The sequence below is a fragment of the Aspergillus ambiguus genome, assembly GCF_047715705.1.
Source record: "Aspergillus ambiguus strain CBS 117.58 unplaced genomic scaffold BDV59scaffold_33, whole genome shotgun sequence".
Classification (NCBI taxonomy): domain Eukaryota; kingdom Fungi; phylum Ascomycota; class Eurotiomycetes; order Eurotiales; family Aspergillaceae; genus Aspergillus; species Aspergillus ambiguus.
The window spans coordinates 203265-216607 of NW_027395546.1; the positions used below are offsets into that span (position 1 = coordinate 203265).

At 54.5% G+C, this 13343-nt stretch overlaps 5 protein-coding genes across 5 annotated transcripts; 3 read left to right on the top strand and 2 right to left on the bottom strand.

Annotated features, from left to right (window-relative positions):
- Positions 1-17: 17 nt before the first annotated feature.
- Positions 18-3442, bottom strand: BDV59DRAFT_204516 (PAP/25A associated domain family; the record flags this gene model as incomplete). Its single annotated transcript, XM_073694481.1, has 4 exons — positions 18-2440; positions 2509-2727; positions 2792-2863; positions 2914-3442. The coding sequence occupies 4 exons, from the start codon at positions 3440-3442 to the stop codon at positions 18-20; spliced, it is 3243 nt and encodes a 1080-aa protein (XP_073545105.1).
- Positions 3443-4970: 1528 nt separating this feature from the next.
- Positions 4971-6048, top strand: BDV59DRAFT_96549 (uncharacterized protein). The gene is made up of 2 exons (XM_073697415.1): positions 4971-5192; positions 5339-6048. The coding sequence occupies exons 1-2, from the start codon at positions 5062-5064 to the stop codon at positions 5673-5675; spliced, it is 468 nt and encodes a 155-aa protein (XP_073545106.1). The 5' UTR covers positions 4971-5061; the 3' UTR covers positions 5676-6048.
- Positions 6049-7701: 1653 nt separating this feature from the next.
- Positions 7702-9712, top strand: BDV59DRAFT_96572 (uncharacterized protein). The gene is made up of 5 exons (XM_073697417.1): positions 7702-7927; positions 7990-8046; positions 8204-8308; positions 8368-8589; positions 8765-9712. Exons 1-5 carry the CDS (start codon positions 7843-7845, stop codon positions 9523-9525), a joined length of 1230 nt encoding a protein of 409 aa, XP_073545107.1. The 5' UTR covers positions 7702-7842; the 3' UTR covers positions 9526-9712.
- On the top strand, positions 9634-10211 carry BDV59DRAFT_96563 (uncharacterized protein). The gene has a single exon (XM_073697416.1). The coding sequence runs from the start codon at positions 9742-9744 to the stop codon at positions 10093-10095; it is 354 nt and encodes a 117-aa protein (XP_073545108.1). The 5' UTR covers positions 9634-9741; the 3' UTR covers positions 10096-10211.
- A 593-nt stretch (positions 10212-10804) lies between these two features.
- BDV59DRAFT_184833 (DUF914 domain membrane protein) lies at positions 10805-12601 on the bottom strand. Its single transcript, XM_073690750.1, has 3 exons — positions 12087-12601; positions 11839-12029; positions 10805-11767 (listed from the first exon to the last, which is right to left on the bottom strand). Exons 1-3 carry the CDS (start codon positions 12317-12319, stop codon positions 10917-10919), a joined length of 1275 nt encoding a protein of 424 aa, XP_073545109.1. The 5' UTR covers positions 12320-12601; the 3' UTR covers positions 10805-10916.
- Between the last annotated feature and the right edge of the window lie 742 nt (positions 12602-13343).

Genomic DNA, 13343 nt, shown 5'->3' on the forward strand with positions numbered 1-13343 from the left:
AGCGATCATCGGGAACCTCATCCACCTTTCCTCAAGGACTCATCGGCAGGAAGCGGCTCCGCACCGTTGTGGAATCCATGGCGATGCTCCGTGGTCGATTTAGCTCCCTTCTTCTGCTTCTTCTTTGTCGTCTGCCAGCCACTGTTAGCATGACTGGTGTGCGAGTCCTGGCCGGAGTGAATGCCATTCACTTTACGGCCGTGGTGACCATGGTGGCCATGATGACCAAGATTCCGCTCTTTGGCATCACCTGATCCAGCAGAGGAGTTATGGGAGGGCTCGGCCTTATTTTTCGACTTCGGTTTGTGGTTGGCTCCATTGACCCTATCCGATGTGTCCGCCCCGTTCTGTCGCCGTTTATTGTTGGACGACGGAATGTGCGATTCTGCTACAGGCGATAAAACAGAGGTCGTTGAACCTTTCTCCATGGCCCCAGATTGTTTATCATGATGAGCGTGAGGAGCCTTTGCTTTCTCTGGCGCAGACTTCGGCGTTGGCTCGGCTGTCTTGTCGCTATTTGAAAGATGCAGGTTTTGTAGACGGCTTGACAGGAGACTTGGTTTCCCTGCGTGTCCATTCACCAATGGGTCGGCCACAGCACCAGGAGCGTGCATATCGATACCCTGTCGACTAAAATAAGGTTGCTGGTCAACTTCCACAGAACTGCTGTCTTGGAAGTCTTGGGAGAAAGAGTCCGAAACACTGGCAGGGGTATCCGTGGTGTGGTCGTCCGAGTTCGAGGTACAGTGGCTCATGGTAATATACGGGTCATAGCCATCAGCTACAGCTGGTGGTCGATGCTCACTGAGAGGCACAGACCCATCCACTATGAGGGGCCCGCTACGATCACCAGCTGCGGTAGACCGCGGCGTTGTGCGTGGCCGGGGGGCTCCAATCTTTGAGCCGGACGTTGAATCAGTCTCCGGGTCAAGGCCAGCCTCATTTGGTGTTACAGTCGACATGTAGTCCTGGGGGTTCGCAACATATGGGACAATTCCGCCATTCTGCAGCGCCATCGACAGAGGCGTTAACATGGCGTTTTGATGGTAGGCTTGCAGGTGGGGCGACGTGGCAAGATAGTAGCCTATATACTCGGTCTGCCGGCTTTCGTCGAAGTGTGTAGGGTTGGACCCGTTGGGCAGGCTGCTTGGCATAAACGAGTTATCCTCCTCACTCTGCGTTCCATCAGGTGAGCCGGGGGCGTTGCGGTGCTTATGCATCTGAGGGGTCTCCATGGCTTGCGTCGCAGCGTAAATGGGGGCATAACTAGGCAGTGAGTGGACGGTACGTGCAGGTTGCGAATGGGCTCTCAGAGACCCGCCCGGTGATCCATTTGCCACCGAGGAGCGGCGAGGATTGCGGCGAAGATCAGGCACCGCAGATGTTGCCGATGGAGACGGTGGATTGGTACTGCTCCCCTGAACACCCGGAACGGAGACCGGAAGGTAAGGGGAGGCATAATAGGCCTGTTGGCGCATCGACGCGTTGACCGATGGATGGCTCACAGTGCCAGACCTCGATCGAGATGTATCATCACCAGCAGATTCTTGTTGCTGGGGAACCGGGAACTGAATGAACGGTTGACGGATCAGGACCGGAGGCGGTCTCCCCGTCAAAAGTGCTTGGTTTTGCAACTGAAGGCGCAGCTCCTGCTCCTGGGCTTGGAGGATCTGTATTTGCTGGTAGAGGTGGTCATGCAGAAGGTATTGGGCATGTTGGGCTTGAAGCGAGAGTTCCGAGGCACTCATGCCGTTGTTGTTGGGCTGACGATAGTTGTTCGATTTGTTCGGCGTATTTGAGGACCGACGACCACCTGAGTGACCTCCACGAGTATACTGATTCGAATGGCGCCCGCCACGGCCGCCGCCTCTCCCACCACGCGCAGCGTGAGCGGGCACGGCAGTGATGATGGGTCGTGGTTGAGGCGGAGGTCGCTCCCACGACCGCTCCTCCTCCGGGGGGTACTCGTATTGCTCACAGGATTGCTCCAGGCTACCATCTGCGACGGCGTTGAATGCCCGACGCAGCTCCATATGGACGCCCCTGAATGACGTATCGTCGGCGGTGTTTCCCAAGTTTCTTGATGTGTTGAACGGTTCCTCCACACACAACCGGTTATTCTGCAGCAGATGCCAACCCTTATCTTCCTTGGATATCAACTTTCCTTCTCGCACAGATACCACATACTTCTCGTAGTTGAGTTCGTGACCGTAATACCGGAAGAACTGGAAGAGCAGTTCACCCAGAGTCTGCTTGTTTTTGTGTCCGTATCCGACCAGGTTGTTCATATCGTCGTCGAACGAGCAGACAAAACCTTCAGGAGAGAGTCGTTTCTTGTGAGGGCGGGCTTGTAGGCTAGGGAGAATAGGCGGGTCTCGAGTCTGTAGGAAGTTGATGATCAAGCATATCCACGTGTAGGAACTTAACGTGCCACCGAGTCCTGCAGTCGACGGTCAGCATCTAGAGTCTGGTTTCGCCATCGCACTTGAGCCGAGGGCAAGAGCATACCGGCATCGCACAAAATCCTCCGTTTTGTCCAATATTTGATCACCATGGCGAGGGGGCGCACACGCTCGTCGATTTCCACATATGTCCGCACCATACGGGTATTCTCCAAGGCCAGTGTATTGTTGACATTCATGTCGCACGCGAGGCGTAGCTCGGGATCCCAGATTTTCACAATGGGGACTTTCGCGTGCGAAACACAGACAACCCGCTCCATTCCATCTGCAGCAAAACAACCGTCAGTCACCATATTCGCGAGAGGAGCAAACGACCCGGGAGTGCTTACGTCTCGCCAGCACGTCCGCCAGTAAGCACACATGCTCCAGCTCCTTATATGTAGTTGTTATACAGATATCGACTGCAACCGATTAGCGCCATACACCGTCCGCCCATATGATGACCACATACCATCCGAGTCACTTGAACACAGTTTATTCCCTGAAGAACCAAAGACATGCACCTTGATGTCGTGCCCGGGCCACTGTTCGTTGAACAACTTCTCCAACTTGCGAACGAGCTGACGACGTCGATCATCGCTCTCGGCGGAGGGGAGTAGCCGGTCATACACCTCCAGCATGTCGGTGGTCAGTTTTCGGTCCTCGTCGGGATCGAGGCGCTCCTTCAGGCCTTCCTTCTCCTCCGGTAACACGTCGGTCCCCAGGGTATACGGCATCCGTCGTCGGAAGAAGGCCATGGCGGTTTCATATTTACAGTGCGTGAAGGGTTTACGGAAGGAGGGGGGTAGATGTGTCGACTCGGAGTGGGTGGAGCGAGGCGAGGTGCTGCCGTGAGGAGGCGACGGGGATCGCGAGTGGAAGGAGAGGTTCCGCGCATGTTGGTAGGGAGTCGAGGGAAGCGAGTTGGACTGCTGGGAGGTCAATGGTGGGCGACTGGGGGCCTGTGTAGACGTGTCGGTGGACGACAAGTTCCACGGCATAGTCGACGGCTTTCCCGAAGCTATCGGTGAGTTTTCACCTGGAATGGCAGGCCGTTTAGCATTCCCATGAGTCTCTGGGGTCATATAGCGAATCCAACGTTGTCAGGCAACGTTGGCCTCCACGAGAGGGAGAATGGGGGCGAACCGCGAAACGAGCGTCGTGGTGTGCGGAATCTCCGTGCGGCAATCGGAGCGACGAACGAGAAATCTGTCTCCTCCAGACCGACGAACTTGACTGGACTCGATGTCGAGATTGACCCAAGGAAGGCAATTCGATAGGGAACAGTTGAGGCGAAATTCCGGAAAGGCGGGACAGAGACGCAACGCAGAAACCGGCCGGCGATGGGTCAGCAAAATTGTGTCGCTCTTTTTTTTTGCCGCAGAAAGAGCTTTCGTTCCCGGGTAGATGCGTCCCCCACAGAAGAAGATTGACAGTCAGACCGCAGGGTAAAAGGACGTTCGAGAAGAGGCAGAGGGAGCGAAGTCAAAGTTGACGGGGTTGAATGCTTGTCGATCGTCACGGCAATTAGGTAGGTTTAAGGGGAGAGAGCGATACACTCTAACCGGGAAGGGCACACTGGAAAGGGAAAACCCACACCCCGTTCAGAAATCACAAATGGCACAGGCGAGAGGGGAAAGAGAAACTGGACTGAATGGTCTCCATGTAAGGACCAGCCTGGGGGGAATTTGGACTGAAAGTGAGAGAAGAGAGAGAGGCAGAGGAGGGCAGGGGAGAAGTTGAGGACTTGAATTGATGGGGGAGGGAGGAGGGAGTTTAGTGAGGGAGTGATGGTGGTCGGCAGTAATAACGGTGATGCTGCGGATTAATTACAGGGCCTGTCCAGGGGCTTCACTACAACCCCCTCTGGATATTCACCAGAGATCGAGAGAGTAGTTCTACGAAATCAGATTGGACCATTGCAGCTTTTGAGCCGTCAATAAATTCTGGGTGACGGTGGCAGACCGTGAATGTGATGGGTAGCTCCTGTATCCAGATTACCTTCGCCGTACCAGCCGCCCAGCAACTTATACTTCACGCTCCATCACTTGGTATTGTCTCCCTGATCACTGGATTGTGCCGGCCGCCTGATCTGGTCCATTCCTGGTGCTGACTTGAGATTATCCTTTCTTTGCCTGAAAGCTGGCCTGAACGCTGACCTGGATGGCGGGTTTGCACCATGCCTGAGGCAGAGAATACGATCCATACGAAGCTTGGAAGTTTCCAAAGCACATTCAGCAACGCCTGGCCATCACCGAGATGAACTCGACACTGCGACCTCCATACTTCTCAACCTCGCGAGGAGGATAGGGTTTAGACTTGAATAGTCTCGCCAATTGATCCTGAACATCATTGATTGATCGACACCCACCGGCTCTCCTGGCTCACCACGGTTGACTGGAGCGCTCCATGCTCGATTTCTTTGTACTGGATCCATATCCAAATTGGTCAGGTCGCAACAGCTCCATCAGCCACCGTCGTTCATTGTTCCTCTGCCCCTTTTGCCCCGCGTTTCATTTGTTTGGCTGTCCGCGGATCGACTCGGCTCCAAGTCCGAAGCGCGTCGCGGCCGACACGTGTGGTCAGCGAGTGCTCCGTATTCGGCCAGGTTGGTGGATTTATGCCGTACGGTCCATCCGGTGATCCATCAAGGTGTTTCTTCAGCGGTGACGGGAGATGTCATGACGCACCCCTGAATTTCACTCTATCCCTGACGCCGACGATCGATCCCGGCGGATACTTTTCCCGCTGGTGTGTAAAATTGATAACTTGAATTGGTCACGGAGCACGAGTGCTTTCCGCAGGAGTTCTACGTCGATCACCTCTGCCCTCTTTTGAATCCTCTTACTTTGACTATTACGGGGGAAGTAAGAGCGTAAAGCTGAACAGCATGTTAGGTCTACGAATAGAAATCCTCGGCCACCGTTCCTGACCGTGGCACTGCACCAGCCTCATACCGGAACGGGGACCGAGAAGACAAAGCAAGGGAAGCCACTGATGCCATTGACGACCGTTCCTGGAAACCTTGTCCTTTTATTCTCCGAGTCCCCAGCATGGAAGGAGTTGGACGCGAGGTGTTTACATAGTGCGGACGCAAAGGTCCTCGACCGCCAACGACACGAGTCATTTCGAGCTCTCGAATCGGTGAGTTTCACAAAGGACCGCAGCGACACGGTACATGCAGGAGGAAGTGCAGATGTCGGACGTTTACGCCGTGAAAGAGGGTGGTGTTAATAGGCCGGGTGTGGGAAGTCTCACGAGTTTGGGGGGTCCGAGGGAGGCCTTCATCCATCCACGACCGTCAACGCTGGTTGGCCCCACCGGTTGGGAAGGGAGCCTTGCAGATTGTCTTGCGAGCAGGAGGCGGCTTTGGTATGATTGATGGATATTATTAGGTTCGAATGCCATGTTTTGGGATATGCGGCTGACTGGGCAGGCTTAATCAGCACAGACCGTGACCGATGGAGTAAGTGGCAGTAGTGGCTTCATCGGATGTCTCGTCTGTCCTCGGTCGAAAATAGAGTGTCCGTACGGAGGAGTTAAGTTAACTCTACGGACGGGACACCCGCAAGGTTCGGTAGAACCTCGTGCCAGTTAGGTCCCCACGAGGCGACGAAACGGGCGACAAGGATCGTCCAAGACGATGGAGATGAGGTTCCATTTTAACCGGGCAGTCGAGAGAAATCTGATCCTTGCCGACTGTTGCATCTCTGGAATGTTGGTTGACCGTGTCTCCGATCGAGGATGACCTTCCCCCCCTCCCCGGCCCCTCTTTGACGGCGGTGGAGGGTCAAGGAGGGTGGGACAGTCTGGCAGAGAGAGGTTGACGGGTCGCGCGCTAGGAGGGCGAGGGATTTCTTCGTCTGATGGGAGAAGAAATGGACGCCCAGTGTTCTCCAAATTTCCGATGACCCGCTAAGACCACCGAAAAAGGTTCAGTCAGCAGTCCTCCTACGCCATTGTGCATCAACGGCACTGGGATGCCAGAGGGGGATGATTTCATATGTTGCTTCATGTGTTGCCTGCGGGATCGCCACCTGATGGGAGAGGAGGGGGTTTTGAATGGCGGACAGGAGGATGATTTCTTTTGTTGGAGTGCAGATGGATGTATTGGGTTGTTTATTACGGGTTATCGTGTGCCTAAGGGAGGTATTTATTTTGTAGACCGGTGCTGGATTAGTACGCAGGACGCAGTGTCGAGTGGAGCCAGGAGAGCCCCAACAATTAGGGGGACGAGGAGAGATGAAGATGACTTCCTGTGTAGAGAGTAAGAACTATCTTAGTATCCTACAAGAGATCTATTGATGTGTAGGTCTACTGCGTATATATTTGGTAGGATCGTAGAGGATACATACGCAGTACGTAGTACATGAAGGTACCGAGGGAGAGACATTATCGATCATGTCCTACACCGTACCGGACGTAATAATCCGACAGAAAAGAGAACAAATGAACCAAACGGGTTCTCATCAGAATCATCGACCGAACAAGTATTATATCGATTTCTAATCTCGTGGTGCTTGTCTTCCCCTCTTCGTCTCCCCTCCGTCCGTGCCATCGTCCATCCACGGTCTTGCTTTCTACCCGACCGCTCTCACACGCTTCCCCCCTCTTCTTTTCTGCTCTCCCTCTTCCTCCTCTTCCCTCTTCCTCTCCCTCTCCCTCTCACCTCTCCTCCTCCTCTCTCTCTCTCTCTCTCCATCCTTCTCCTCCCCTCCCCTTTTATTCCTCCACGCCAGACTTCCTGTCTGTCGTGCCCAAGGGTGAGAAGTCTTCGTCTCCCTCCTGCCTCGTTCACTCGTGGTAGAGTCAACCCGGGATTCTTCCTCGGAGGACAATCACTCCTTTTCTTGTAAGTTTCCTTTTTTTTACCCGACAAAAAAATTATTCTGCCCTCTACCATCCACCACCCTCTCTATATTCCTTTGATTCCTCGCTCGAGAAGAATCTACTACGATCTTCTCCAATTATTCTCTCCTTTCATGTTCTTCTCTCCCATTGAAGCGTGTGTGTTCCAATGGACCCGCTGTGTCCGCACCTCGACTCCCGAGAGAACCCAAATAAAGAAATTTTCGAGATGGAAATGGCTTCCGTCCCGCAGACGACCGCACCCCGACATCCCCCCGACACGAAAATCTACATATCTTTTCGTCGCATGTGCCTCCTGAGTCGACGACGCCCTTCGTCTTGCCCTCGTTTTACCGGACACTTGGCCCGTTTCGTTGGAACACCCGCTTCGTTCCGCTGTGGAACGGTCCCTGAACTTTCAACCGCCCCGGACTCTGTCGCTTACCGTTCGACTCCCTCCATTAGGTCTCTCCGGAAATCCCTCTCGAGTGGATCAATCTCCCTCGCTGATATCGTCGGTCCGTCGTCTTCTCGCCTCCTTTGCTGGTGAAAAATGTCGTACTACGAGCCTCAGGGCTGGCAGGCCCCGGCCTCGCGCCAGGTCTCCTGGGAACAGCCCATCCCTCCATCGCGATCGGGTATGGTTGGCCCTAAAAAAAAAATCAAGTCGATCCTTGTGCGAAATCTAACCCGTCCTTAGGGTCCAGCTCCGTCTCCCAGCGCGACGAAGTCCCGGCCTTTTCTTCCCAATTTGACGGTATGACCACAGACCTCTCTCCCGCCCTCCGTCGCTTCCCTTCCGCCATTGAACCCTCTCCATTCACGATTGGTTTCGGATTTGGCTCCGGTCGACGGCTTATCGAACCGGATTCAAGACAATCAGACGGGCCCCGTTGCTAACGTCCCGCCTACAGAGGTCGATCGTGCCATTGACAACCTCGTCAAGAGTGGTAAGCTATGGACCGCTCCCCGCAGAGACTCGATGCCCATGATGATGGGTCGCCCCTACCCGGAATTCGGTATGAGATCGCCCGCTGCAGCGGTTGGCATCCATTGCTAACCCTTTGTCCTGTGACAGATCCTCGCGTTGCCGGCGCCATGTCCCAGCGTCACCACTCCATCAGCGAATTCGACGGTTCCCGCATGCACCCCAACCCCAACTTGCAAGGCTTCTACGCGGCCCAGCGGTTCCAGGGTCGGCCCAATGAAGTGGAACAGATGATGCAAGCAAAGCGTCGGATGGCGGCACAGCGTGAGAGGGAGCTCCGCAACTATCACCAGGAGCAACAGTACAACCGAAGTACGTGGTAGCGTTTGTTTGTCTTTCTTCTCTTTCTTGGAGCCTTTCCTTTCACTCCAATATTCCCCATGCTTCTCTTCTCCCACATGTATTGGCTGCCTTGTATAGTACCTTGGGACGAGACGCCCTTTTCATTCTTGAACATGGTTTTTAATACTTTTGCTTTCTCTCAAAGGCCTCCTTGCCGAAATGTCTGGAAACAAGTCCGACCGCTCCCTCAGCCCTGCCGCCATGAGCGAGGAAAGTCGCCGAGACCTGCTGGCTCGCCAACATAGGGCCCTGTACGGCAACGAAAGCCCCGCCTTCTTCCCCCCAACTGCCTTCGGAGACGACGCCCCTCATCCCGAGAGCCAGACCGGCGGCACCCCGACCTCCGCCGCTGGCGTCCGCGGCGCCTCCCCTCGCGGCATGGACCCATTTGGCCTGTCCCAGACCCCCGTCCAGGGCAGCGGACCTGATGGCGTTCCGCCTGGCGCCTCCCTGCAGTCCCCCTCCCGCGCCAACAGTACCTCCTCCCCCAGCTCCGGTGTGAACCCGGTCTTCGGGGACCAGTCCGTGACATCCGCCTCCTCCCCCGGCGGCGCCGAGTCGCCTTCCTCCCGACAGGGATCTTCGAAGCCCCCCGCGGGCCCTATCGGCTCCGTGGGCCCCATCGGTTCTCGCCCGGTCCAGCAGGCGGGCCCGGTTCAGGCGACCAAGCGTTCGACCACCCCCCTGCCGTCGCCTCTGGGATTTGGCTTCACTCCGGGTGATTCGGCTGCCGCGGCGGCCGCGGATCGTTCGGTCTCAGCGGCGTCCAACCCCCCGACCTCGGCTGCGGCGTCCGCTCCCGGCGTCAAGGATCCCTCTGCTGGCGTTGGACTCGGCTGGGGCAACGGCAGTGGCGTCTGGGGCTCGAAGAACGGCCTCGGTGTGCAGGCTTCGGTCTGGGGCTGAGCGATGACCCGCCAAAATTCAACATTCACGGGCGTCGTCCCGCCTTCCATTTGACATGCGTTCGCTTCTATGCCGTGGCGTTATGAGAGAGGGTTCCTTTTTGTTTTATGGTTCATATCTTGGGTAAGAGCATGGTACTTATATGGGAGAAGTGGTGCAAGAATCCGTTCTGTTTAGCGCTCCGTCATATGTGGAAAGTTCATAATTGCTTGGTACATGGTTGGTTTACTGACTAGGGAACTTGGTCGGCCTGTTGGTTTCTGGAGTCGGTATTTCCCTCTTTCTTGGTGTGCGTTTTGCATGGTGCGTTCCTTGTCTATTGTCCCTGTCGAATCCTCCCTGCGGTGGTTACATCTTCTCCATCTGTTGCTGGCATGTGTGCACAGTTCTATGTTGGCTCGGATCGTGTCTCCATACATGGGAAGTGTGTCGGCGCTCCTTCAGGGACGGGTTTTCCGGTGTTTATTTGTGTCATTGTTCGGGTCTGGGTGCGCGTTCGGCCGAAGCATGCGTCTTTTGTTCATTCCGCAATGGGTTCGGGGCACCAAAAGGTTGATACTCAGGATGTGATTCGCGTTGATATTTATCTGTTTCCCTCGTGTTTGTTTTGGGGACTTGGGTTCCGGATCAGGGGAGCAGGCAAACATAAAAAGAGTTCTTGGAGTCTGATCTGGAATGCGATTCTGGATTTGCCATTTGTGGGTATATTGGTTTCTTTTTGGTATTGAATTTAGTGTTATCTATTCTCTGTTCATTATGTATGGGGCCGTATCTACTCTTGCCTGTTCTCGATAACGATCTTCACTCCATATCCCCTCTTATGTTTGGCATGAAGCCATTCTCATAGCGACCGTCTGTGCTATCGGGTAGGTCCACCAGTAAACTCCACTGGTCACTGCACACGGCCCGCAGTGGATGTTTTGATGGGAAAGAAACTACAGAGCACGGGTGATACTTTTGCATGTACAACGTCATAACTACCTAGGTAGACTGGTATCTGGTCTATCCATTGGCTATGTAATTTGTAGGTTTCATAGCAGCGGTTTTGCAGGCCTTGTAGTATTCAATGGGATGTCCATGTTATGGTTACCAGCGTTCAGACATTTTCCCTCTTCATCATACAGGTATGAACTACCTTATTACCTACATACCTATAGGCGCGATAGCTCCCTACATTCCGCGCAATACTGCAGCGCCCTGTACAGCAGCCCTACACGTGCACATTCCCTCCATATCAGCAAGCGTATACATGAAATCTTACAGCGGGAATGCGAACTCTGCTCTCAATCGGACAATCATGTCTTCAACATTAAGCGTAAAGACTATATATGCATTTGGAACATTAAGGCAAAAATATACCGCGAATGTAAATGCAACAACCCAAACGCCATCTAAACCGCGCTCGGATCAGTAGTCCGACGATCATCATCAGAAACATTAGGATTAACTTCGCCATGGGCAGCGGCGTTATCAATCTTCCTCCTCGCCGTGAACAGACCCGAAATACCGCGTTCCTGGTTCCGACCCAGCCACGGTTTGCGGGCCTCGCCGAGGACGCGCCGACCGAGGAAGTAGATGAGCTGGCCGACGATGATGAGCACAAAGGCGATGGGGTACATCCAGTGGATGGAGTAGTGGAAAACCTCGATGCCGATGACGACGCCCCAGAAGTTCATGGTCAGCATGGAGATGTTGAAGAAGGCGGCGGAGGACAGGCGGAACAGCAGCGGCGCCAGACAGTAGAAGAAGCTCAGGCAGAGCGTGTACCCGGCCAGGTAGCCGCCGACCTGGCTGTTCCAGGTGGCGGAGCGGAACGAGGCGCGGTCGAAGATGCCAGCTTGCGCGCCGTTGATGATCATGCCCCAGAAGGCCATCTGGCCCAGCACCTCGTAGACGGGCTGCGTGCTGACGAAGTACTCCTCGCCGGTGTTGGCGAGGCCGTAGAAGGTGGCCCCCAGGAGCGCGAACAGGTCGCCCTTCACCTGCGAGCCGCTGGAGAAGTTGCCGCCGTTGGTGCCGGTGATGTGGTCCGACGCGATCAAGACGCCCATGCCGCCGATGCAGATCAGGATCCCCAGGATCTGCGAGATATGGTACCGCACGCGGAGGAGCAGGAAGGAGATGATCACGACAACCGCGATGGCCCAGAAGTTGATCAGCTGCGCGCTCAGCATCGTCGTGTAGCGGTATGCCAGCACAATGAAGTAGTTTCCCTCCACGTCACAGAAGGCAAGGATGATATCTGCGGGGAGGTTGTTTGGTTAGTCTGGAGTCGGTTTTTTTTTTATTCTGTCTGGCGCACAGGGGTCTCACATTTCCAGCCGTGGTACCAGACCATGCGGGCCCAGCCCTTGATGCCATACTGGTAGACCGTGTAGGGCGTGAAGATGATATTCAACAAGACGTAATTGAAAAATGTCTGGAACGCCGGGATGGAGGTTCCCTTTGAAGAAAGAAGCGTACTGAAGGTGCTAGTAGCAGTGTTGGTGATGGCCAGCACCTGACTATTGGGGTTCGTTAGCTCTGTGCATGGACGTCTATAGCGTCACTCGCAGACTTACCCCAGAATCAGAATGATATAGAACTCCTTGGTCTTAAAGTACGCCAGAAACCCCTTCTTCTTCTTGTCCAGTTGGTCCGCCGGGGCCTCCTCGGAACTCGAGTCGGGTTGCAGAGGATTTGCGCCTGGCGACCCCGCATCATTCTGGTTGCGAGAGGCCTCGGACGGACGCCTGTGGTCGCTGGAAGCCACCGACGGGTTCGCCGTGACAAGTGTGTCCTTCATATCCGACATGGTGCAACAAAACGTTCACGGCTTGTTGGACCAGACACAAGGACAGACAGATGGTCAGGGAGGACGAAGCTCGCAAAGCTCCCAAAACGACTAGAACAGGGTGGGGTCTGGGTAAATGTGACGCTGGAGGAATGGACGGGAGCTTTTTCGACCTAAACGAGCGCAAAACTCCCAGAAGTCGCTCGTCTGCAGTCAGGGGAGATACACTCGTCGGAGAGTCGTGAAGATCAACAGGACTCGTGATACCCGGACCGAGCGCGCAATATAAAGAGCGAAGAGAAAAAAAAAAAGAGGTCCAGCCAACCGGGGACCCTTCTCGAGCCTTACCCGATCGGGAACTCTGCCCCGTCACGATAAGACCGCGTGGGGGCATATCACCAATCAGAGTGGCCAATTTGAGAATAAGTGGATTATGTCATCTCGCGAAGGGCTTGGACCTTTCGGGTTCTGTCCAATCAGCACTGGGCATCTCATCCAAATGGCCTGGGTTGACTGTCGTGTATGCAGTAGTTGCTGTCTTCTAGCAGGCATTAATCCTCAAGGGACAAGATGGAGAGGGTCGAAGATCCCGCTCCAGACAGTTGATCCATATTCTCCTACCACTGCATACCTTGGGATCTATTGAGGATGAGTAACACATGATATAATCTGCAGGTGATGGTTGTTCTAGAAGAAAATAAGAAACTAGCCATGCCAGCAGCTCGGAACCTTCGTAAGAAACTCCAGGGAAAAGTGCGGGCACCATGTGAGTTATTTATGTAGGGAAGCATTCCTCGCCCTGGGTAACATGCCAGGCTGATCATTCTCGTAGACATGCGCTTGATCTGACAAGGCCCTGACTGGCTACCCGGAATGGGTGAATATTGACAGATGAATCAGGATCATTTCAGACTGCCAAAGTATTCGAAACCAGTTTGACATCCTCCTCTTCAATTACGTAGAAGTAAGCCGTAGCTATCAGACCTTGGACAAAGATAGACACCGTCCATTGTCCTGTCGCCGCAACCTTGATAATGATCGATGG